The following is a 23,328-nucleotide window of genomic DNA, read 5'->3' on the forward strand; positions in this document are numbered from 1 at the left end:
GTTAATGACACTGAACTATAACTAAGAATGGAAGTGGAAGAAGGAGAACATGGAAATTGGTTAATTAACTCAGTCATTTCATGATTCTAATGCTAGAAGCAGGCATCACTGTTTCAAAGAAAAAGCTAAGACCCAGAGAAGCCAAGCAGGTCTTTAGCACATGGGTCTGTAAATAGCAATCTCTCAGCCAATCCCTTGTCACACAGTCTCCCAAATGCAGTACATTCACTTTCCCAATAAGACTATATTTGTCAAATTATAAGGAACAATGAAGATAGCTGAGAATGAAGGTCAGGTGTCACAAGGTTTATCCCTTTTCACAAAATCTTACACAAAAGGAAAGAGCAAAGGAAGAAAAACAGCATCCATTAGCCAAGACACAGGGTGACATAAGCACGCCTAAAAATAGAGAAGATATATCTGATAAAAGAGTTCTGAAGTCTGACAGTTCCTTTTCCTTCTCACTCAACCTACGTATGCTCAGTCACCTAACCACCTACCTACTCTCTCCCTGCAGCTCACACCTACCTGCCTATCTGCCTGCTTCCTCCAAAATCATATGCCCCTCCACCTAGATCCTCAAGATTGCGGAAATTGTCTGTCTTGATGAGTACCTGTGAGCCTGTGTAACAGGGGTGTCTGTCTAGCTAGACAAGCTAACACAGATTGCAGGAAGGCTGTGGTGCTCATTTTTGAGCAATGTTTTTAGTGCCACAAGCTGGATGGAAAAAAACTCACACAACTGTTTTCTCTCAAAGTCCCAAAGGACTTTGTACAAAAATCAAGGTGTTAACATAGGTGAAGATCCTCTTGAAGCTTCTGTGCTTTTCTCTGAGTTCCTGACAGCAGCCTTTGGGCCTCATTATTCTGGGCTTGTAGCTGCATCAGTCCAGCCTTTGCCTCCACTGTCAAATGGTCTTCTCTGTGTGTGTGTGTGTGTGTGTGTGTGTGTGTGTGTGTGTTCTCATAAAGATACTCTTCACATAGATTAGTGTGTGCTCTCCTCTAGTATGACCCTATTCTAATGGATTGCCAGCTATCATCACATAATTCCAAAATAAGGACATTATTAGGGAGTTCTGGCTATAAGAACATCAGTGTACCACGCAGAAGTACAAAAATGAGTGCACTGACTGCTTGCTACCATTTGCCAGGTGAAAAAGGCAGTCTACCTGACTGGTCCTGATCTCTGTATAAAGCTGATGAGTAGCTTTCTATCCTGACAGTGCACAGTCTGAAGAGACTTGCTACTTTATTCCATGCACTGAAGACTCTCATGAGGCAGATCTTGCCTCAAAAGCAAGTGCTACATGGAGAACAATATCAAGTATAGCTGCCAACTTGGAAAAGACCCTTGCTTCCCTAGACTGTGTGTATAGGAGCTTCCTGCTGCTGTGTTCTAGAAACAGGGAAACTCCTTATGTCTTTTCCTTTCACAAGTTGGAAGATAGATGGGTGGGGTCTTTCCCTGGGAGCAACTTCCTATTTTAATGCAGAGTAGGGGCTTTTCTTTAATGGCATCAGTCCCCTCAACAATTACAACCTTTTCTTCACCTTGTTGCCACTATAGTACATTTCCTCTAAAATTTCCACATTTTATATTTCTTTCAGCTCCACTTGCTGTTTTTTTTAAATTGTAGACCTGCATAAGACTAAAACTAATAAATAATAACCATGCTAAAGACTCTGATGCTGTCCTAAAATTTCTTCCACTAAAGAAACTAACTTGTCCATTACTTTTCATTTGATCTCATGCACATTCTTAGGGCATGGGCAGAAGACAAGTAGGTTCTTTGTTAAAGTATCACCTGGATGGACTTCAGCCCAGTTGCTTATAAAATTCTTATTTCCCCCTGAATCCTCTGAGTCAGGCTCCCACAATCCACATTACTCTCAGCACCATATACAAATTTCCAGGCTTCTACCAGAATGGACTGTTAAGCTCTGCTTACATTTTTTCTAGTCCAAACTTCCAAAGTCTTCCACATTCCTCAAACAAACAAACAGTAAAATTCTCGACAGCAACAACTCTATTTCTCCTGGTATCAACTTCTGTAAGTTACATTTTGGTGGCAACTTATGGTAGAGCTTATTTTGGCTTATGCTTCCAGATGGCTAGAGCGTCATAATAATGAAGAAATGGCAACAGGTGCAGGAAGCCTCTTAACCCACAGGAGCAGAAAGTGAACTGGAAGTGCAGTCTGACTATAAACTCTCAAAGCCTGCCTCAAGTGATACTCATGTTAGACAAACATTACGTCGTTTGACCTACATCCATAGCACCAGCTTTGGTGTTAAATAGATGTTCCAATGTCCAAGCAAATTAGGGTGACATCTCCGTATCCAAGATACAGCTCTCATTCACCCTTTGGGCTATAGATACTGAATATATATATCCATGCTCACTTTTAAATTTATCTTGGTTTAAACAACATAGTATGTGGTCATACTTTGTTAGTTTGTTGACTTTTATAGCATGCTTCCTGTTTTGATTTAGAATCATGGAGACATACCCAAGCCCACCTGTCCTTTCCATCCTTCCCATTCCTCCTGACAATAAACACCATTTCTATTGTCTCATGTTAAACATCTTATTCCTGCCTCTGAGTTTGCTCATGTTCTTCTATCTGACATATTCTCTTTCCATTACTCTTCTTGTGTAATTATTTCTGTGTCTTTAAAGCAACCTCTATCTTTATCCAGTCACGTGAATTTCTCTTTTAATTTCACATGATCTTTGCTTTGCTAAAACAGGGTAAGTTGGGAAAGGTCTGTCTTCAGAGATGTATTCCTTCCTCTCCAAGCAGTCTGATATTACCTGGCTACAATAATGTCAAACAGGTCTTCGTTTTTCAAAGATGGTATATGAAAGGAAGCGTAAGTATAATGTATAATCTGTATGTCCATGCTTTTTCACAAAATTTTATTCACTTCTAAGGAAGTTGCAAGAATAGCATCTTCCTTGTCTGAAATTTTGCTGGAAGCAGGCATCCATTACCTTTCTCCCAGTATCCTTGCAAGACAGCCATCTACATCATGCCTAAACACATCTTTTGAGCCTACTTCTCCATGTAGCTAGGAACCTTGATGGACAATACTGTGCTACAGTGGCTTTTAGAGTAAGGTGCCACCTGCATCAGAGTATTTAATGTGCTTTTTGAAATCACTTGTTTAAAAGTCTAACTCCAGACACAGCTGAATCAGTACTTGGAGCAGGGAGGGGAAACTGTACAATAATCTGCTTACAAGTGTTCAGGGGAACCTTATGACCACTGGAGGGTCATGAACACTGTTATGAGGCACTGGGTCTAGACCTAGAGTTGAGCTCCATCTTCCTCATGGATGGACAGTCACTTCCCTTTTATTCAACGAAGCTCTTCAAATACAGAAAGTGTTTCTATACACACTCTCTCTTTAATACTCACTTGTAATCAATCAAGCTACTGGAATTTTCTTTACTGAAAAGTTCCATACTCTAAACCAACTTGATCACTGTCCTCTGGATCTTTAATCACTTTTCAATGTCTCTCCCAAAATATGGCATTCAAGATGGTCATACATTCCAATATGAAGCAGGTAGAAAGCTAGAAGGTCCTGAATGCCTTTACCAGATACTGCCAGTTATGTGGTAAACTATTCCTTTACATTCCAGCTAAGTGATCACAAGGCAAGCCATCTCAGGCTAAACCAGCCAGCATGAGGGCTTATGGCTTTATAAGCCTCAGCTAATTAAAGAGGCACATGAGGCTGACTCCCTCCTTGGACTTTTTTTTTTTTATTTGGGTGGCTTTGCTTATATGCCTCATATATAGATTGGCAATGTATTCCTTTGTGTATTGTCTGTTCCTGTCCTATCTTTTATTTTAACTCACTATGGCAATTGCTTTGCCAAGAACATGCTGCCTACGCACAGCATCAAATTTTCACACAGCGTTTCCCACTTTACAGGGGAGGAGACTCTACTTAGCAGTAAGGACCTTGCCATGGGGAAACAAAGGGTCATTCTACTTCCTCATTTATTTGTGACTTGGCTTAATCAACATCTTTTTGGAAGATAACTCTTCATTTTGCAGACATTTTAAAAACTGGGTTGAAAAAGCTAAGTGCCTGGGGTAAAATTCAAGATGAAGGTGAAAAGACACGAATTTTCAAAGCTCTACCCTGGATCTCCTGCTGACATTCTCATTGTTTGCTTTGTGTTTCTCCTAGCCTAGAGGTAACAGTGTCCCAAAAATGATGGACTGAAATGTTAAGTGTAGACATAGAATAGTAAGATGGGTATGGAGGTGGCTGTGAGGGCATACCTACAAGTGCAACACTAGGGCAGCTGAGGCAGAAGGACCTCAGCACTACCTATACAGTCAGTTCAAGGTCAGCCTGCACTATCTAGTGGCATGCTGGGAAAAGGAAGTGCCTGTATTAATTCATATATCGTCAAGAGAAGTAACAAACAGCTGTCCCAAAATGAGTGCCCAGAATAGGACCAAGGGGAGCAATTTGGAGAAGAACAGTACTAGGTAATGAGTCTGCCTGTTGAGAGAGGATCTATATAGCACATATGCACAGGCAAAGCTAGCCTTCATGTCTTCCATTTTATATTATTTGATATCCCCAAACCAATGTTTATACAATTATCTAAAACTTTAATGTTAATTCATTATTTATAGCATTTTAGTCCAAACAGCTGAGCTTCTCACAGATTTGGTTAATTTAATCAAACTCCATGCAATTATAATTTAATTAAAACTACATATGCATAAAGTTGAAATGCTGATATTCAAATCAGTTGAATTCACAACAAGATTAGAAGAAATGCAAACGATTAATTACGGAACCAAATTAAAAACAAAATTCAAAGCAATTTAATCTCTTTTTCTGTCTAGCATGTCACCATGACCCAAAGGTCATGAATCCTCAATGTCATACAGTGGGTGGAAACCCAGAGATTCAAATCCAAGTTTCTTGACTTCAAATCCACAGCTTGTTTATCTGGGCCATTCCAGGACCTTCAGTTGTTCACTGTATCCATTAAATAACTCTCACCAAAAACCAACAAAATTTTCCTCAACAATTATGTACCAGTGAGGGGATCAAAGCTGCCGTAGCGATTGAAAGAGGTCTTGATTTTGACACTTAGTTGGTTTAGCACCTGAGAAGGGCCTTGAGTGCTGTACTCCTCTGTAAGCTCTGAAAGAATTTGGCCTCTACCTTGTTAACAGAAACATGTTTGCTCATTATTTCAATGCCCTACATTGTTCTCAAACCATGTCCATGCCTAATAAAAATAAATAAATAAACATACAAAGTGCTTTGCAAGTTACATGTCAGCATTTTCTTAAATGGGAAGGAAGTCTTCTCTGTTTCTTTTTTACTTTTCTAAGTTTTCTGTAACTAATTTTAGATTTTTTTTAGGCAAAAATTAAGCCTACTTTCTCAACATTAAACTTTCAGTCTCTCCATAACCTATGATATAGTCACTGGTCCTTCTTCACAGTTTATTTTCCCTTTTTTAATCACTGGGACCTAGAGCTTTACACATGCTAGACAAGTATTCTACTACTGAGCTGCATCTTCTGCCCTTGAATTTTTTTTGGAATCGGGTCTTACTATAATGCAGTGTTTAGTTGTAATTATTACCTTGGCACAATCCAGAAAATTAAGGTCAATAAAGGATTGTCGAGATCAGGCTGGGCTGTGGGCATGCCTGTAGGGGATTGTCTTGGTTACTTTGAGGCAGGAAGACCCAGCCCACTGTGGGTGGCACGATTACCTAGACAGTGTAAATGTAGAGATGGGCTAAGCACAAGAAAGCATGCATGTGTTCACACACTCTCTGTTCTCCATTGTAGACTGGATGTTTCAAGTTCCCGCCCTGAAGTGATAGACGATAACCTGGCATTGTAAACTTAATAAACCTTTCTCCATTAAAGCGTATTCTGTCACAGTAACAGGAAAACAAAACTAGGACACGCTGTAACCCAGGCTGGTCTCAAACTTGTCATCCTACATCTTCCTCCTCAGTGCTGTGATTTTAGGTCTGTGCTCATGCCAAGTTCCCGAAGAGATGTTTAAACCCTAAATAGGGAAACAAACTGATTTTTAATGAGCAAAAGCCACTCCTACTCACCTGGTTATTGATTTATCAAATCATTTCCAAAATTTTTTTCAGATCTCAGTGCAGAAATGGGCTAACCTAATTCACATTCCACATAACTCTTTCCACCTTCACCACCAGTATTCCCAGCCCATGGCCACTGCCCTGCAGAGAAATTACCCACTTCCTCTCCACACAGACCTCCTGCTGCTCCATAACCCACCATAAGTGGAACTCCCTCATTCACCCTCTCTCTAATTCCCAAATTATATGACATTCCCACAACCACTATGGTGGTAAGTGTATTATACTAATATGTAGCCTACCCAATGAAACCCTAAAGTCATTACAATTGACAATCCGAAGCCATGTGAACTTGATACACAATCTATAAACTTTAAAAGCAAATGGAAAGTTCTGTGTCATGAGGATAGAGCTTTTCCAAGCCCATCCTGGGAATTTGGGCACAGCTCACCTCTCATCCCTACCACCCACAGACATAGAGACTGTTTCCTGAAAAGATAAAGTGGGCACAATGGGACATACTCACTGCAAATCGGACTTGGCAGTTCTCCTCTCCCAGGTAGCAGAGGTCACCTGAGACGTTGGTCTCCAGCCAAAGGTGTTCCCCATTCACAGCATTCTCCTAGAAGAAAAAGACCCACCCACTTCAGTTTTCTCTTCAGCATCAAGGGAAGACTTTTTGCTCTGGATTTTTATGCAAAATACTTAGTGATTATGAGGAGTTTAAATATTCTTCATGGGATCTTCAAAGACACTGCTGGAGTAGACCCTACGAAAATTCCAGAAAGGGAAAATAGTGTTTGGGACCTTTGATTTATAACCAAAACTTATACGAGATCTATAAAGACCTTGTCTATGGAAGCATCACCTTGAAACATTTTCAACAACAAGGAAAAGACAACTGTTTTTGGCTCCATGTAAAGACTTGTTTACCCAGACCCCACACTGTTGATGTAATGACACAGGAGACTAAAATTTGACTAAAATTAACTAAGAAGGAGGCTGATAATATTAAAATCCTTCAGGTAAGACTGGCTGACAATGCATTCATATTTGCCTGGCCTCTCTAGAGCTCAAAACACAGCACATTTCTACTAATCCAAACATATTGCTAATTCGGTGAGGCCTTCCACCCAATTAATTCTAAATTTTACAAACAGAGTAATTTGTTTGCTTCCTAAAATACACACTTCTGTTCGTGAGTGGAGCTGCTGTGATGTACAACACAATGAACAACAGGCCTATTTTATCCATAAATGTGCGGAGCGCAGTGGGGAGGAGGGCAGTCATTTGGTGTTTAAATATAGCAAATTGAATTCCATGTTTTTTTTCCTGATAGCCACTTTAGAGAATGTGAATTTATATACTAATTATATATTCTTTTTATTTGCTGAGAGGATGGGATATTGAGAAAAACACCGTTGTGGACTAATCACAAAGGGACATGAGACTAACACCCACAGGGTTTATAGGAAAAGCCCTGTTGTTTCATTTTATGACATCAAGGGCTAGCAGTTATCTTTTGATGGGGGATGCTATGGGCTACACTGTGCCCCTGTCCCCAATTCATATCTTAAAAATCTAAACCACACTGTGATAGTATTAGGACAGGGACTTTGGTAAGCAGTAAGGTCAGAAAGGATGGAGGTTTCACTATGGGATCAGTGTCCTTCTAGGAAGAAACCCAAGAGAGTTCTTCCTCTCTCCACAGGCATGCCCTGAAAAAAAAAAAAAGCTACCTGAGTTCACAGCAAGAAAACAACTACCTGCCAGACAGGAAGGGGGCCCTCACCAGGAACTCAGTGTGCCAGCACCTTGTCCTTGTACCTTCTAGGCTTGAAAATGCTGGGAAATCAATGTCTGTGGCTTAAGCCACCAAGTCTGGCATTTGGTGATAACAGTCTGAGCAGGCAACAAAGGATGACTTCAATAAAGAGTTTTATAGAATAACCAAATAATTTAGAGGTCCATCTTGGGATAATTCACTCTAGATGCATCCACACAACAGCCTTCCCAATGCCAAGGCTTAAAAGAGAGAAGCAGAGATGTAGACCAAATGTTTCCAGCATGGAGAGGGAAAGAGTGCCAACTGTCTTGGTTGGTTGGTTGGTTGGTTGGTTGGTTGGTTGGTTGGTTGGTTGGTTGGTTTATACAATGAATACATTTTTTTCAGATGCAAATAGAATACATTTTCCCTTCAGAGTGAAGGGTCTCAAATGATTTCATGCAAGAAAATCCACAGGCCACATTCTGACCTAAGATCTAGATGCTTCAAGATCCAAAGAAGTAAACCTCAAAACATCAAGATGAGAAGTGAACAAGTGGGGAAAGTAATCAGGCATATATATGTCAAAGGCTCAGAGAGACCCTGAAATGAGGACATGCCACACCCAACCCCAAGTGCCTCAAAATCATTCCTAGAGAGGTGCACATGTGTGATACCAATAGTGTTGGGGCAGGAGTCCTGATCAAGTGTTCAAGGCCAGCCTGAGATATGCAGTGAGGCCTTGTCTCAGATTACAAAACAGAACAAAGGTTCCTAAAATGACAACAAAGCTGTTGAGAATGATCGTCACCCACTACCAAAGAGCAGCTTTTTTTCTGATTTTTTTTCTTTTCCTCAATAATATTGTCTTTTGGTGAATAATGCTCGGTTCACACATAGACTTTCACATATGCCTCTCTTCTTCTTGTGGAATACTAACAGAACAAAGAGAAACTAGACATAGGGCTGAATCTTTAAAGTTTTTTAAAAATAATAACATCATTAGAGAATAAGATACAAAGGCAGTTCTTTACAAGATATCATAAAGAAATCCATGCTCACAGTCTAAAACACTACAGAGAATTTAACATCCGACTTTAACTTCTAACTAGTTATATGAAAATCCCATTTTCATTTTCTTGTTTATCTCATTCAGCAGACATTTGCTCTTCAATGCCAGCACTAGTCATGGGCACGCTGTGATATCTCACCATGGCAAACTGACTAGAAAAGTTGGAAACCAAGCATGACATCATAACAGCAAATACTAGAGGAAGGACTTTAGAAGAAATGCAGCCAATGATTTTAAGGAGTCCAACATAAAACTGTTTTCATGGAGCAAGTGTCAAGAACAACCCATAATGGGCCCATAATGGAGTCCTGGAAGGGCAGAGAAGCTCCACATCCCTGGCTTACCAGGCCAGGAATTCCTGGGCCTCAGGCTTCTTTGCAAGCTTACAGAGGCTTGCCTCAGAGTCACCCACAGCCAGACTGCTACTTTCAGTTAGGCTCATTTATGGATGTGAACTTAATATAAAAGAGATGGACCTTTGGAAGAAAAAAGAAGGAGGCTAATGCATCCTGTCACCATCTAGTGCACTGGTTCTCAGTTTGAGCTATCTACTCAATGGCCTGGTAAAATCTTAAAAATATGTGGGTATATTCCAGAGAGTCCATGCCAGTGAATCTCAATGACACTTGTATATAATAATTGCTCAAAGGTCCTGAGGTGGCTCTAATATGCTTTGGAGTCTATGACCCAAGAGACCTCTTTAAGCTTTTAGGTAATAGATTCTAGAGCATGTCTGTGAGACAAAATACTACATTGCATTCTTCTCTGTCTTGTACAGTCACCAGAAAAAAAGAATAAGAGAAACATGGCATGAGGTATCTCTGATAATTTTAAGGAAAGAAACAAAGTCATAAGTCCATACACGCAGATCTGGAGATCACTGTGAAAAGCCTGAAAGTGACAGAAAGGAAAGCAACATATAGAGACATCTAAAAAAAAAAAGACAAAGTATGGGGCCAGGTGAAACATGCCTGTAATTCTAGCACTTGGGAGGCAGAGGCAGGCGGATCCCTGTGAGTGTGAGGCCAGCCTGATCTACAAAGCAAGTACAGAACAACCAAGGCTACACAGAAAACCCTGTCTTGAAAAAACAAAAAACAAACAAATGAAAGAAAAAAGAGAGGGTAACACATTCATTGCTTAAATGAGTATGCTTACTTTGAGAAACAGTTCATAAAGAAATAATTCTAATGGAAGAAAAAGGTAAGTATATACCTATCTAAAACTCCTCAATAGGTAAAAACTAGTTACAAGAAATACAACACAATAGAATGTTGTCAAGAAGTACAAATATGGAGATGGGCCATTTACAGAACTTCATGGTATAGAGTAAAATTCAGAACTGACTTGCATCATAGTTATAGATACACAGAAAAATAAGAGCTGAAAACAACTAAGTATACCATTAGTTGAGTTCTTGACACACATTTTCAGTCTTCTTGCATTCTGTCTCTTCCTTTCCACACCATGAAGACTGGTTGAGCCCAGTTCTAGGTGTTCTTCCTTCACATGCCAATACTGTTTTCCAGATCACCAGTGACGTCACATGGCTGAACCCAATGGCCAATGATCAATCTTCATGTGCATTAGCAACTTCAACATTGATCCAGAGGCACTTTCTTCTTCTCTGCTGGGTTTTCTGATGCCTCTGTGGTTACTCCTTCCCAGTTTCATTGGTTGGATCTTCCCGTGCCCAAATATTCAACACTGAGGTGTTCTAAAGCTCAACGTTCAGATCTTCACTCTCTTCTATCTACATTAGATCCTTAGATTACTACATTGAGTTCTCTCTCGGCTTTACTACTCACTAATTGTTAACTTCAAATTATTTACGCAATATAACTGTTTTGGTGTTTTGTTTTTTTTTGTTTGTTTTGTTTTGTTTTGTTTTGTTTTTTTTTTTGAGCTTCACTAATAAACTATTGTCCACAGCATCTCTTTGGGAGATCCAATAAGCATCTCAAATTTTTATATTTGCAAGAACTGGATTTCCTCCTCTGATTTGTTCTTGTCTTTTCTCTGGATTTTCAGTAAGTGGCATTTCCATTCTTACTATTTTGGCTGAAAACTGGGAGTCCTTCTATAGTTCTTTCCTATTTACAGCCAATCTCATTAAATCATAATTTCAAAATGCATGTGTAGCCCAGTTTCTACTCCCCACTTCTACAATTGGCACCAGCTCTGGCTTACAATAACTCAATATCCAACCACAGCTGGTGTCCCTACTTCTGTCTCCACTCCTGGTGTCTATTTTTCAAAATGCCACATCAGCAGTAGTTGAGATGAAAGCCTGGGACTTTCTACTGTTCTGTGGCTACACGCAGCAACCTAGGGAGCTCTATTTGGAGACCTTCACTGAGGTGAAGCTGAGGTCTGCTGAAGTAAGAATGTCATGGTAAACCAGAATGAAGCAGAGTTGGAGTGTATTAAGAAGAGACTTTGATGGTCTGCAGCACAGAGGTTAACAGAAAGAGTGACACTCTGAGGGAAGGACAAAACATACCTGAGTGTAGACAGGCTTCTCAAGAGAGGCTGGAGCTGAAGTATTTTAGCAAGAGCCATAAATATGTCTTGATTGGTCTGGTCTGGTCTGGTTTTGGTTTTCTGAGGCAGGATCTCATGTAGCCCAGGCTGTCCTTAAACATGTATATAGCTCAAACATACTGCATTTAAAACTTTATCCACCTGCTTCAACATCCCAAGTAAGCCACCAAGCCTTGTGAATATACGTGATTTTGGTGGCTCTTGACTTAATCTCAAGTAGTTGCTAAGAAACTTTATTCTTCCCTTTACCCCTTTCTCAATAAAATGACACTACAGGGGTACTTTGGGTAGGATTGAATAAGGTAAACAATTTAATAAGGTAAACCAGGGGTTGGTCACAGGGCTGCAGAAGAGGATTCTTGTGAGATTTCACAGAAAACTGAAGGTGTGCTACTGGGAAAAGAGAATGATTATATGCAATGGTCTTACTCACTTAGGCCTTAAACGTGGTTTACTCTGATGTTAACACCTGTATTTGTAGCATCTTTATATTAACAGAACATTGTCTTTATGTCAGCAACCTTCAGAACTAACATTAACTGTGTTGGAATTCTTGACTCAGCTGGAAAGAGACTTCAACCACATTCCTGGGCAAGTGGCTACTTTTCCTTCCCATGTCTCCCTAATTTCCCATTTCTATCTAGCTTCCAAATATAAGTCAGATCAAGCAGCCTTTCTGCTCATTCGCTACTCATGCGGATGCACGAACCTTACATAGTCCTTGGGTGTTGCTCTGTAGTTTTCCTGTCTGTAGGAAGTTTTCCTATCTGTAGTCTCTCAATTCTTTTTCTCCTCACCTCTTCTGCTAGGCCTCCATCCAGTGGCTGGATTACAGGTGCCCTGTTCTCCTGGCTGCTTCTCAAGTCAAGTCCACTGAATTTGCTGCCCTTTGCTTATGTTTTGCATAGACCTGATGCCAGTATTGTGTGCTCCTCACTTCATCCACATCTTTGATCAAGAATCCCCATCAAAAAATGGTTCACTATATATTTTTTGTCTTTATCAAAATTCTTTTGCATTTATTATTTACTTTTTATCAAAACTTCTTTACCTTTCTCTAGAATATATATATATATATATATATATATATATATATTCTCTAGACTATTTTTATTGGTAGTTTAGTCATCAGGTCAAGAGTTATTTTCTCAAAAAAGTCCTCAATGACCCATAATCCAAATCAAGCTATTCTCTTAGTTGCTGTCATAAATTCATATTTCCTTCCCATTACCTGCCTTAACTGGCACTTATTTATATATTGGCATAATTTTTATTAACATTTCCTTTCGTACTAGGTTCTAAGAGCCACAAAAGTTTAAGTTTACAACAACTAAATTACTGCCTGATAATCAGAAAATTTCAATATATTTTGGAAAACAAAAACCACAAATCTTTGAAAAAATGAGTATACAAATAAATAAATAGTTTTAATTTATTTATATAAATAAATACATGGTTTTATCATGACCAACCAGCAGATGCAGAAAGGACTAATTACCGCTATGTTCTGTGAATTAGTTTGAGGTCATAAATTACAACTAATGGAAGCCCAGCATAGTTGAGGCATGCAAGAGAATGATGACACACTCTTACCTAAACTAAATGTCCCAACCCCTCTTTTCTCACTATATAGCTATCTTGTTTGCATGATGACACTCCAGAAGCATAACAGCTTTCAGTGAGTTATAAACATTTGTCTAGCAAATTGCTCAACCACAGGATAGTCTCAGAGATTCCTAAATCACAACTAATGTCAGAAGTGAGTGTGGTCCCGTTGACTCCTGAATTCTGAATAAAGGATCCTTGGGTGGTGTGAGCATTAGAATGGACTAAACAAATGAATGCCTTTGGCTTACTGTGTACACTTCTCCTGACTCCTTCTCTAGCTATGAGCTAGTAGCATGAACTGTTGTAGATAGGCTACTTAATAACAGTATGATTTAGGATCATCTCACTTCCTTAACCCCAGTTTATTTATCAGTAAAATTATAAAAATAATTATTCCTCTGTCCCAGGATCACTGTGATATTGCAGTGCACAAATGAAAATATGTCAATAGTATGTACATGATAAGGAGTTAATAGGTATTCTTTTCTTTTATCATGCTGCTATCACTTTCTGGTTTTTCTTCTTCCTACTCTATATATGCTGGCATTATTCAAATTCCTCTCCTTGCTCAATTTCATCAAGACTGACATTCACCAAAATCATTTTGTTCTTTTTGAACATATAACTACACATTATTTTCCAGTCTGCCTGCAGCTAGGGGCAGCCATGAATAGAAGTTCTAAGCAAAAGAACAGGAGCAAATGTTCCAGACAAGGTCCATCTCATCTACCCATAAGCATCTCCTCATTGCTTCTGCCATGCTGGCTTATTGGGGTCGTCAGCCATTAGGATAGTTTTAGAAACCTTCCCAATGTCAACATGACAGTTGATATCTGTCCTTAAATAACTGTGAAAAGGAGTCTAGTCCCCATGCAACCACCTAGAATTGTGCTGGTCTGTGGCATGAGTGAGAGATAAATAACTTTTATATTATTGCATTACACATCCAAGACTCTTACTCACAGCAGCCCACTTTATCCCCAAGGAATGCAGACATTTCTTTGTTCTTGTTTTTGTCTAGGTTTTCTTTTATGTCTAAGCCTGTCCCCAAGTTTCTTAGTATTCACTAGACAGCAAATCTAATCAAGTTCCAGTTTCTTCTTTGAACTCTGGTACCTGCTTTGACTAATTTTACATTATTATACATTCAGTTCCCTTAAAATATACCTATGATTATGCCCCTCCATGGCTTTGAATGCTTACGTGATTCTCTGTTATACATAAAATGAAGTCCAGACTCAATATGGCAACCTAGACCTTCCATCAGGCCCGCCAATCAGTCTACCCTTAACTTACCTTATTTTTCTCCATTATTACTATTCTTTAATAATATCTTTCTAGTACCATATTTTATTGCTTATCCTTCCCATGTGAGAACATCTTTCTTGCTTCTCTTTAAATCTACCTTGAAATGACATCTCAAATAATATGCATATCACAAATTCTCCATTCCTAGAAAACAGAAAAATAACAACCTTATTTCTAAGAGATGGAGCTTTTTTCCTGGTCTTTGGAATATGAAGAGAAATCACACACACACACACACACACACACACACACACATCTGTGATCCCCAGCATTATATTTACACAATAGATGTATTTACTTAAGACCATATATATATGGTCCTAATATATATATATATGTATATTATATTTATAAATATATGAATATATTCAGAAATAGAGATATGACTTGCCCAAGTTTTGAGAAAGTCCTGTAATGGTTACAAATAAAAAGATAAAGACCGGGGAATGTTACAGATACACAAGCAGGGGATACACATAAGATTATACAAATGTAATTCCAGCACCCAGGAGTCTGAGACATGAGGACTACTACAAGTTTAGGGCCAGTCTGGCCTACCTAATGAGTTGCAGGCTGCTGGAGAAACAGAGACTCTGTTTCAAAAATGGAAGCCCAAAAAGTAGCACCATAAGCAAATAACCCAAAGAATCAAACATATATGATTTTAATTTTTTTTAAATAACTGTAGTTATAAATAAAACATTCTTAACAAATATCCATGCAAAATCAAAAAATTTAAATGTGGATTGCCTGAAAACCTGCAAGTTAGTAACAGGTGATAAACTGCCTTGGATGGTGCCCACGGGGGCTGTGCAGAGGATGGCTGCCGAACACTGGAAATGTGTGCTGAACACACTGATTGGGCTGTGCCATCAGCACACAGTCCACAGCTTAAAGCCTGAGAGTGAAAAAGAAAGTGCTGACGCCCTCATATGACCACACTCTTTCGCTTCAGTGTTAAATGACAGCATTTGGGGCTGATCTGTGAAACAAAACACGGTACTAACACTGGGCATCCCTATTTATTCGTTTTGTTTTAAAGTGATTCCTAAGCAATTTACATTTAATTTATGGCTCACATCTGTTTCCACTAAAGAGTGTTAAACAATCATTTTTCTCAGTGTCGGAACATTTGGACCAAGACACTTACTATAGAACTGAGGAGCAAAGGAGTCTGTGATTTCTTTGAGAAACCAACTGATTTTGGTTGATACTGGATACAAAATTGACACACCCCACGATTGCCTAAAAGACAAGCCCTTGGGCTGTGCTGAGAGGGGTTTCTAATCTGGTTAACTGTGGTAGAAAGACCCATCCAAAATGTCAGCACACCATTCCATGGTCTGGAGTTCCAGACTGAATAAAAAAGAGAAAGTGAGCTGAGCACAGAATTCATCTCTCTGCTTTCTGGTGTAGACACAGTTTGACCAGTTGCCTCACAGGCTAGCTACCGGCCCTCTCTGCTCTGGTGGACAGGACCCCTTCTTAAACCACAAATGAGAATAAACCCTTCCTTAATTTGCGTTTGTCAAGAATGTTGTTGCAGTAATGATAAAGATAACTAATACAGGACTTTATGCCAAACTGCCCTGATCTCAGAAGAACAAGAAAGAGGGCCAATCAAAGCAGATCAGTCCCACACTGGCATGGCTATCCAAGACCAGAGGTGTCATTGCACTTTCTTAAGAGGCGCTTTTCTCATTTTCTCACAGCCTAAGGTTTTTGAAGTAGGGATGAGAGCTGAAGAGCTATGGGAAACAGGGTGGGCTGTGGTGTTGGTACCCAGGCCTGAAACAGCACAGGTTTCCTAGGCTCACAAACAAAACAGGCTGGCGTGAGAAGACATGCAGAGATGCTCACATATGCATGTGTGCACACACCCATGTTGACATTCACACACAGGCACACATGCACACACAAGCCCCAGCTGCTTCCTGGCTTTTCATTCAGGGTTCTAAAGATAAAGTGACCTAATTTCATAACCTAGTTTAAAGCAACTCTGGTTCCTTAATGTTGTCCCTGAACTGAACTATGAGGCAATGTACCAACTGTGCTGGGGACAAAGCACATCTTTGCTTAGCGTCATCAACTAGAAAAAAGGAAACTGGTGTGGATGGAGGGTTGCTTTTGTTTGAGCTGAAGTTCTGTCTCTCAGGGAACACTGGTTGGAAGGATGTGGTGCAGTAGATAAATAAAAGAAAGGTGAAACTAAACATGTTGAGCTTAAGATTGACATAAGATTCAAAGACGAGCTTGTGGATCCCAGTCCTGTTCCCCATCTCCCACACTGGCCTGTGGCTTGCTCCAGGTACCTTATGAGGCAAAGTGTAGTTATAAAATAGTGATGACAGAAGAGAGAACCACGTCCAATATTGTTGGCTACACTCTTACAAACAGAGGAGAGCTTTCACTGTAAATTGAGTCACCTTTGCAGAGGAGGCACATGACACTTAAGAAGACAAATATGATCTGTGGCACTGACATGCTTCTAAATGGGCTAACTCCCTCGAAACTGAGAGCTTGGATTCCAGCCCAGGAGACGAGAATAGTTTTGGTTTCTATTTTGAACATCACTTCCTCCCTATTCTAGTAATTTAGCTTATTCCCTCCCAAACTGGGTTGGATGACATGTATCTTAATGGGGTCAGAGAGAACAGCCTCCACTGGTGGTCACTGGGAGGGTGAACAGAGGCCACTATTAGGAGTGGGAAGACCAAATCTCTCCACATGCATAATTCACTTCACTGGGCTGCAGTAGGAACAACCTGAAAGGGAGGTCACTTGGCATTGAAACAGGTTGTATTTGTTTCCTTTGAGTTGCCTTTGGAGTCACGTCTAGCAAGCTTTTCAGGAAGTAGAGATTATCTGAGTTCCCATCAGTTTCCAAGGATGAGTTCACTTCTTACTGACTGAGCATAGGAGTTATGATCAATTCATGCCCTGGCATCATTAACCAGGCAGCCCTTACGTAGTCCTGCACTCTCTACTTTGAAGAGAAAATGAGCTCTTCAGTTAGCCAGAGACCTAACTGAAGGACTCAAATAAGTCAAACAAGAAGCACTAACTGGGTTCTGTTTGTAAGACAGCTCACTATGAGCAGAGGAATGCACACAGTGACGTGGATGAGGGAAATGGCATGAGTAAAGAGATGATTGGGGCCTAGAGGAGGGAGACAGACCAGGAAACAGACAGAGACAGAAAGACAAAGGCACACTGAGAGAGAGGGGCTACAGGAAACAGCAGTCCACATGTTGGGTTGAGCCTAGTGGTCGCTGTTGTCCTTAGGAGACTGGGGCACCTTATTGAAGTCTGACACTTCATATCCTCCCAAGCCGCTCTTCAAGTCCACTGGTAGGGGAGGTACTCCTCCCCTTCCATTTGACCCTAGCTTATCAGGTCTCATCAGGACTGGCTGCATTGTCCTCCTCTGTGGCCTGGCAAGGCTGCTCACCCCTCAAAGGGAGGTGGTCAAAGAGCCAGCCACTGAGTTCATGTCAGAGACAGTCCCTGTTCCCCTTACTAGGGTACCCACTTGGACATTGAGCTGCATCAGAACAGGGCTACATTTGAACAGAGGTTCTAGGTTATATCCATGCATGGTCCTTGGTTGGAATATAAGTCTCAGAAAAGACCGCTGTGCCCAGATTTTTTGGTTCTGTTGTTCTCCTTGTGGAGCTCTTGTCTGCTCCAGGTCTTACTATCTCCCCCTTCTTTCATAAGATTCCTTGCACTCTGCCCAAAGTTTGGTTATGAGTCTCAGCATCTGCTTTGATGCACTGCTGGGTAGAATCTTTCAGATGCCCTCTGTAGTAGGCTCCTGTCTTGTTTCCTGTTTTCTCCTTCTTCCAATGTCCATCTTGTTTGTCTTTCTGAGTGAGGATTGATCATCATACACAGGGTTCTCCTTCTTGCCTGGCTTCTTAAGGTGTACAGATTTTTGTAGTCTTTTTTTTAACAACTTACTCATTATATATCCCTATTGAAGTCCCCTCCCTCAACTCCTACCAGTCCCCCCTCCCTCCCTCATGTCCCTTATCTCCTTCCCCCAGTCCACTGAAAGGGCTATTTCTCCTCCTCTGCCATCTGCCAATAGCTTATCAAGTCTCATTAGGACTGCCTGGATCCTCTTCCTCTGTGGCCTGGCAAGGCCTCATCACCAGGGGCAAATCGTCAAAGAGCAGGCAATTGAGTTCATGCCAGTGACTGCCCCTGCACCCCTTACTCGGGTACCCACATAAAGACTGAGCTGCCAATTGGCTACATTTGAGCAGGGGGACTAGGTCCTCTCTATGCATGGTCCACAGTTGGTCTATTAGTCTCTGCAAGGCCCCTGGGCACAGGTTTTTTTAGCTTTGTTGGTCTCTTTGTGGGGCTTCTGTCCCTTCCGTGTCATTCTATCCCCAACCCATTTTCCATAAGACTCCCTGAATCATGCCCCACGTTCGGCTGTGAGTCTCTACATCTGTTTTAATCCCCTGTTGGGTAGAGTCTTAGGGGCCCTGTGGTAGGCTCCCGTTTTCTCCTTCTTTCGATGTCCATCTCATTTGCCATTCTGAATGAAGATTGATCATCTTACCCAGGGACCTCCTTGATTAGCTCCCTTAGGTGTACAGATTTTAGTATGATTATCCTATCTTATAGGTCTAGTATCCACTTATAAGTGAGTACTTATAAGTACTGTGTGTGTCTTTCTGGTTCTGGGATACCTCACTCAGGATAATCTTTTCTATATCCCACCATTTGCCTGCAAATTTCATGATTTCCTTGTTTTTAAGAGCTGAGTAGTATTCTATTGTGTAAATGTGCCACAATTCCTGTATCCATTCCTCCATTGAGGGACATCTAGATTGCTTCCAGATTCTGGCTATTACAAATAAATCTGCTATGAACATAGCTGAGCAAATGTCCTTGTTGAATTGTGGGCCATCTTTTGAGTATATGCTCAGCAGCGAGTCCATTGATTTTGAGGGAGATTAATGACCAGTGACTGTTAGTTCCTTTATTTTGATGTTATTTGTGGTAGTGTATTTTTGTGTTTGACTACTTTTAGTTTTGTGGTAGTTATTTATTTCCTGTGTTTTCCTGGGTGTTGTTAGTCTTCTTGGGTTATATCTTTCCTTCTAGTATCTTCTGTAAAGCTGGATTTGTGGGTAGGTACTGTTTAACTTTGTTTTGTCACTCAATATCTTGTTTTCTGCATCTATCATGATTGAGAGTTTTGCTGGGTATAGTAGCCTGGGCTGACATCTATGTTCTCTTAGGGTCTGTGTGATATCCATCCAAGCCCTTCTGGCTTTCATAGTCTCTGTTAAGAAGTCAGGTGTGATTCTGATGCCATTATTTGTTATTTGGCCTTTTCCCCTTGCAGCTTTTAGTATTTTTTCTTTGTTCTGTATATTTAGTGTTTTGATTAGTATGGTGGGAGGATTTTCTTTTCTGGTCTGATCTATTACATGTTCTGTAGACCGCTTGTATGTTTATAGGCCTCTCCTTTAAATTGGGGGAAATTTCTTCTATGATTTTGTTGAATATATTTTCTGGGCTTTAGAGATGGGAATCTTTTTTCCTCTATTCCTATTATTCTTAGGTTTCTTCTTTTTATGATGTCCTTGATTTCTTGGATTTCAGGAATCTTTTAGATTTGACATTTTCTTTGATGGATGCATCGATTTCTTCCATTGTATCTTCAACACCTGAGATTCTTTCTTCCATCTCTTGTATTCTGTTGGATATGCTTACCTCTGTAGTTCCTAAGTTTCTTTCTTCCCTAAGTTCTCCCTCTCCATGAGCTGCTGCTGCTCATACACTGTTTTTGCTGGGTACAGCCCTCTTGAAGAACCAGAGAGCCCTGAGGATTGATCAGTTTCACTAGGGAGATAGGTTGAGCTTTGGAGCAGCATCTGGGGGCTGATCCTGTGGGTCCCAGGTACCAGTAGGTCTGAAGTTGGAGCTCTATGCCCCAGTACCCAAGAGGTAATCAGTTGCTGGTGAGCATAGCACACAGACATGTGGCTGGAGGCTAGAGCCCCTGAGCCTATAGGAACCGAGGAGCTTTATTGGGGAATAGCTGGATACCCTAATGTTGGAGCTGATGTTTCCCTCACCACAGGGTTTTCCCATGACTGGGATACCCAGTTTGTGGCATCTAAGGGTCCACTGTTCAGTCCAGAATGGTGAGTAGAATGCACAGGTGTGTGGCTTTGTGCTGGTGACTGAATGCCTGCAAGAACCAGAAACTTTTCTGGGGAAAGGGTTTTGGGGGGTGCATTGGCTGGGTAACCTGAAGTCCAGCCCCATTGCTTCCTTCACCATGGGATTTCTTCTCAACTTGGAACCCCAGTCTCTGGTGTTTGGGGCCCACAGTTCCCTCTGGGATGGTGATCATAGCATGCATCTGTGTGGCTCTAGGATGCCAACTGAGCACATACCAGGACCTGGCAACTTTTGCAGAGTGTTGGTTGGGTGACCTAAGGTCAGTCGGAACCAATTGCTTCCTCTCAACTGGAAAATCCACTTTCTGGTGTTGTGGGGCTCACAGCTCAGTCTGAGGTGATTAGAGCATGCAGGTGTGTGTCTCTGAGCTGGTGACCAAGTGCCTGTAGGGAACCTCCAAACTCTTCCTGGGTTTAGCTGGGTGACCTGAGATTGGACCCAATGGCTTCCCACACAGTGGGGTTTCCTCTCAGCTGGGAAACACAATTGCTGGTATTTTCATCTCTTTTTTAAAATCCTTGCTATTCTCATGTTTACTTGTGAGACTATTTATTTATTTACTCACTTTATACCTAATGGTAGCCACTTTCCTCCTCTCCTCTTGGTCCCACCCTTCCTCCCTCTTCTCCTCTTCCCAGTCCCCTATTCCTCATAAAAGGGAAGCCTCTCCTCCAACTAACCCACCCTAGCTCATCAAGTCACACCAGGACAGAGCATGTCCTTTTTCCCTTTGACCTGGCAAGGCAGCCCTGCCAGGGGGAAGTGATCAGAAATCAGGCAACAGAGTCCATTTCACAGACATCCCCTGTTTCCCTTACTAGGGAATCCACAGGGAGCCTGAGTTTAGGGAAATTTAGGTTGTTTTTAGATTTTGGCTATTATGAATAAAATTGCAATGAACATAGTTGAACAAGTGTCCTTGTGGTATGGTAAAGCATCTTTTGGCTATATGCCTAAGAGTGGTATACCTGTGTCTTGACATAGAGCTAACTGGATACCTACAAGTAGAAAAATGAAAATAGATCCATATTTATTACCCTGCACAAAACTCAAGTAAAAGTGGATCAAAAACGTAAACATAAAACCAGATACACTAAATCTACTAGAAGAGAAAGTGGGGGAAAGCCTTGAAATCATTGGCAAAAGAGAAAACTTCCTGAACTGAACACCAACAGCTCAGGCTCTAATATCAACAATTAATAAACAGGACCTCTTGAAACTGAAAAGCTTCTATAAGGCAAAGGACACTGTCATCAGAACAAAACAGCAGTCTGCAGATCTTCACCAATTCTACATCTGACAAAGCTAATATCCAAAATATATAAAGAGCTCAAGAAATTAAACACCAACAAAGAAAACAATCCAATAAAAAAAAATGGGGTACAGAGCTAACAAAGAATTCTCAACAGAGGAAGCTAGAATGTCAGAGAAACACTTAAAGAAAAGCTCAGTGTCCTTAGTTATCAGGGAAATATAAATCATGATGACTCTGAGATTCCATCTTACACCCCTCAGAATGGCTAAGATCAAAAACTCAAGTGACAACACATGCTGGCGAGGATGTGGAGAAAGGGGAACCCTCCTCCATTGCCTGTAGGAGTGCCAACTTGGACAGCCACTTTGGAAATCAATCTGGCACTTTCTCAGAAAATTGGGAGTAGCTATTTGGGAGACTCTGAAGGGGCTCTAAGCCAAACCAGTCCTTATAAATAATATCACTGAGTGTATAAGTTTTATCAGTTAGAGCAATGCAGTCCAGTAGCTAGTGGTAGCAGATTTGTTATCAAACTGCTTTTCTGAGGGGATTAAAAAAAATATAGGTTGTTGTGGAGAGGTAGTCAAGCCTGAGGAGTCTTCCTGTGCTTTACACAAAACAAGGAAATTTCTTAATTCCTCATTTGGTTCCTTGAGCAGAAGGGCAAGTTAACACACAGTGTGTTTGACAGAAAAAGGACACATTTTAAAGCCGGAGTCATTTAAACTCTTACAAAAAAATCAGGAGACACTGAAACACCACGTTTAGCTGTCTCCTCCTTCCTGAACATGTTGTGCAATAGGGTACTGGCCATTTCTGGGCTTCTGTCTGCCAACACCATAACAGAAAAGAGATGCATGTTCCTGAGCCACACCAAAGTTTCCCTGTAAGGAGTTGTCCCGCTTCCTTCTGCTTTCCTACTGGACTTTCATCAGATCACTATCACAGGGTGCACACAATCACCAGGGAGGAGGAGAAAGAGGAACATAAGCCACAACCCACACCCAGCCTGAGCTCCTTATTTGGTCCTTATTGTGTATCACAGCTTCCCACCACTAGCCAAAAATACTTATGGATGAATGTTATAGTACATGCCTTTCCATAGGAATTAGAAAGTAAGGCCTGCTAGCCTAACACTGGTTGAGGCAGGGAATTTACTAAAAGCATTTGTTGATCACTATTTCCATCATCAGCCTTCACCAGAGTATCCTTTTTCATACAATCACAGCAACAGCCCCTTCCCATCCACCCCACCACCTGGTGAGCTGTCCTGGCCCAGGAATTGCTGTGTTGTATTCCCATTGCTGATTACTTTCTCTCCATGAATTTTATTTCTATGAAGGGAATAAGCACAACTTCTTCAACCCCTCGATCCCAAGAAACTCACCCAGGATGTAAAACAATGATGGTAGCATTTTCTGGGGGCAGAAAAGACTCTCACAATG

General features: G+C 40.9%; 1 protein-coding gene across 9 annotated transcripts in view; it reads right to left on the bottom strand.

Moving 5' to 3' along the window:
* Dgki (diacylglycerol kinase iota) overlaps nucleotides 1-23,328 on the bottom strand; it is a 453,496-nt gene that overhangs the window by 274,391 nt on the left and 155,777 nt on the right. For all 9 annotated transcript variants that reach the window (XM_021638217.2, XM_021638216.2, XM_060380194.1 and 6 more), the window contains exon 3: nucleotides 6,645-6,740. In XM_021638217.2, the coding sequence (XP_021493892.2) occupies nucleotides 6,645-6,740 (96 nt within the window). The remainder of the gene's footprint in view (nucleotides 1-6,644; nucleotides 6,741-23,328) is intronic.

This window comes from Meriones unguiculatus, chromosome 3, assembly GCF_030254825.1.
Source record: "Meriones unguiculatus strain TT.TT164.6M chromosome 3, Bangor_MerUng_6.1, whole genome shotgun sequence".
Classification (NCBI taxonomy): Eukaryota; Metazoa; Chordata; class Mammalia; order Rodentia; family Muridae; genus Meriones; species Meriones unguiculatus.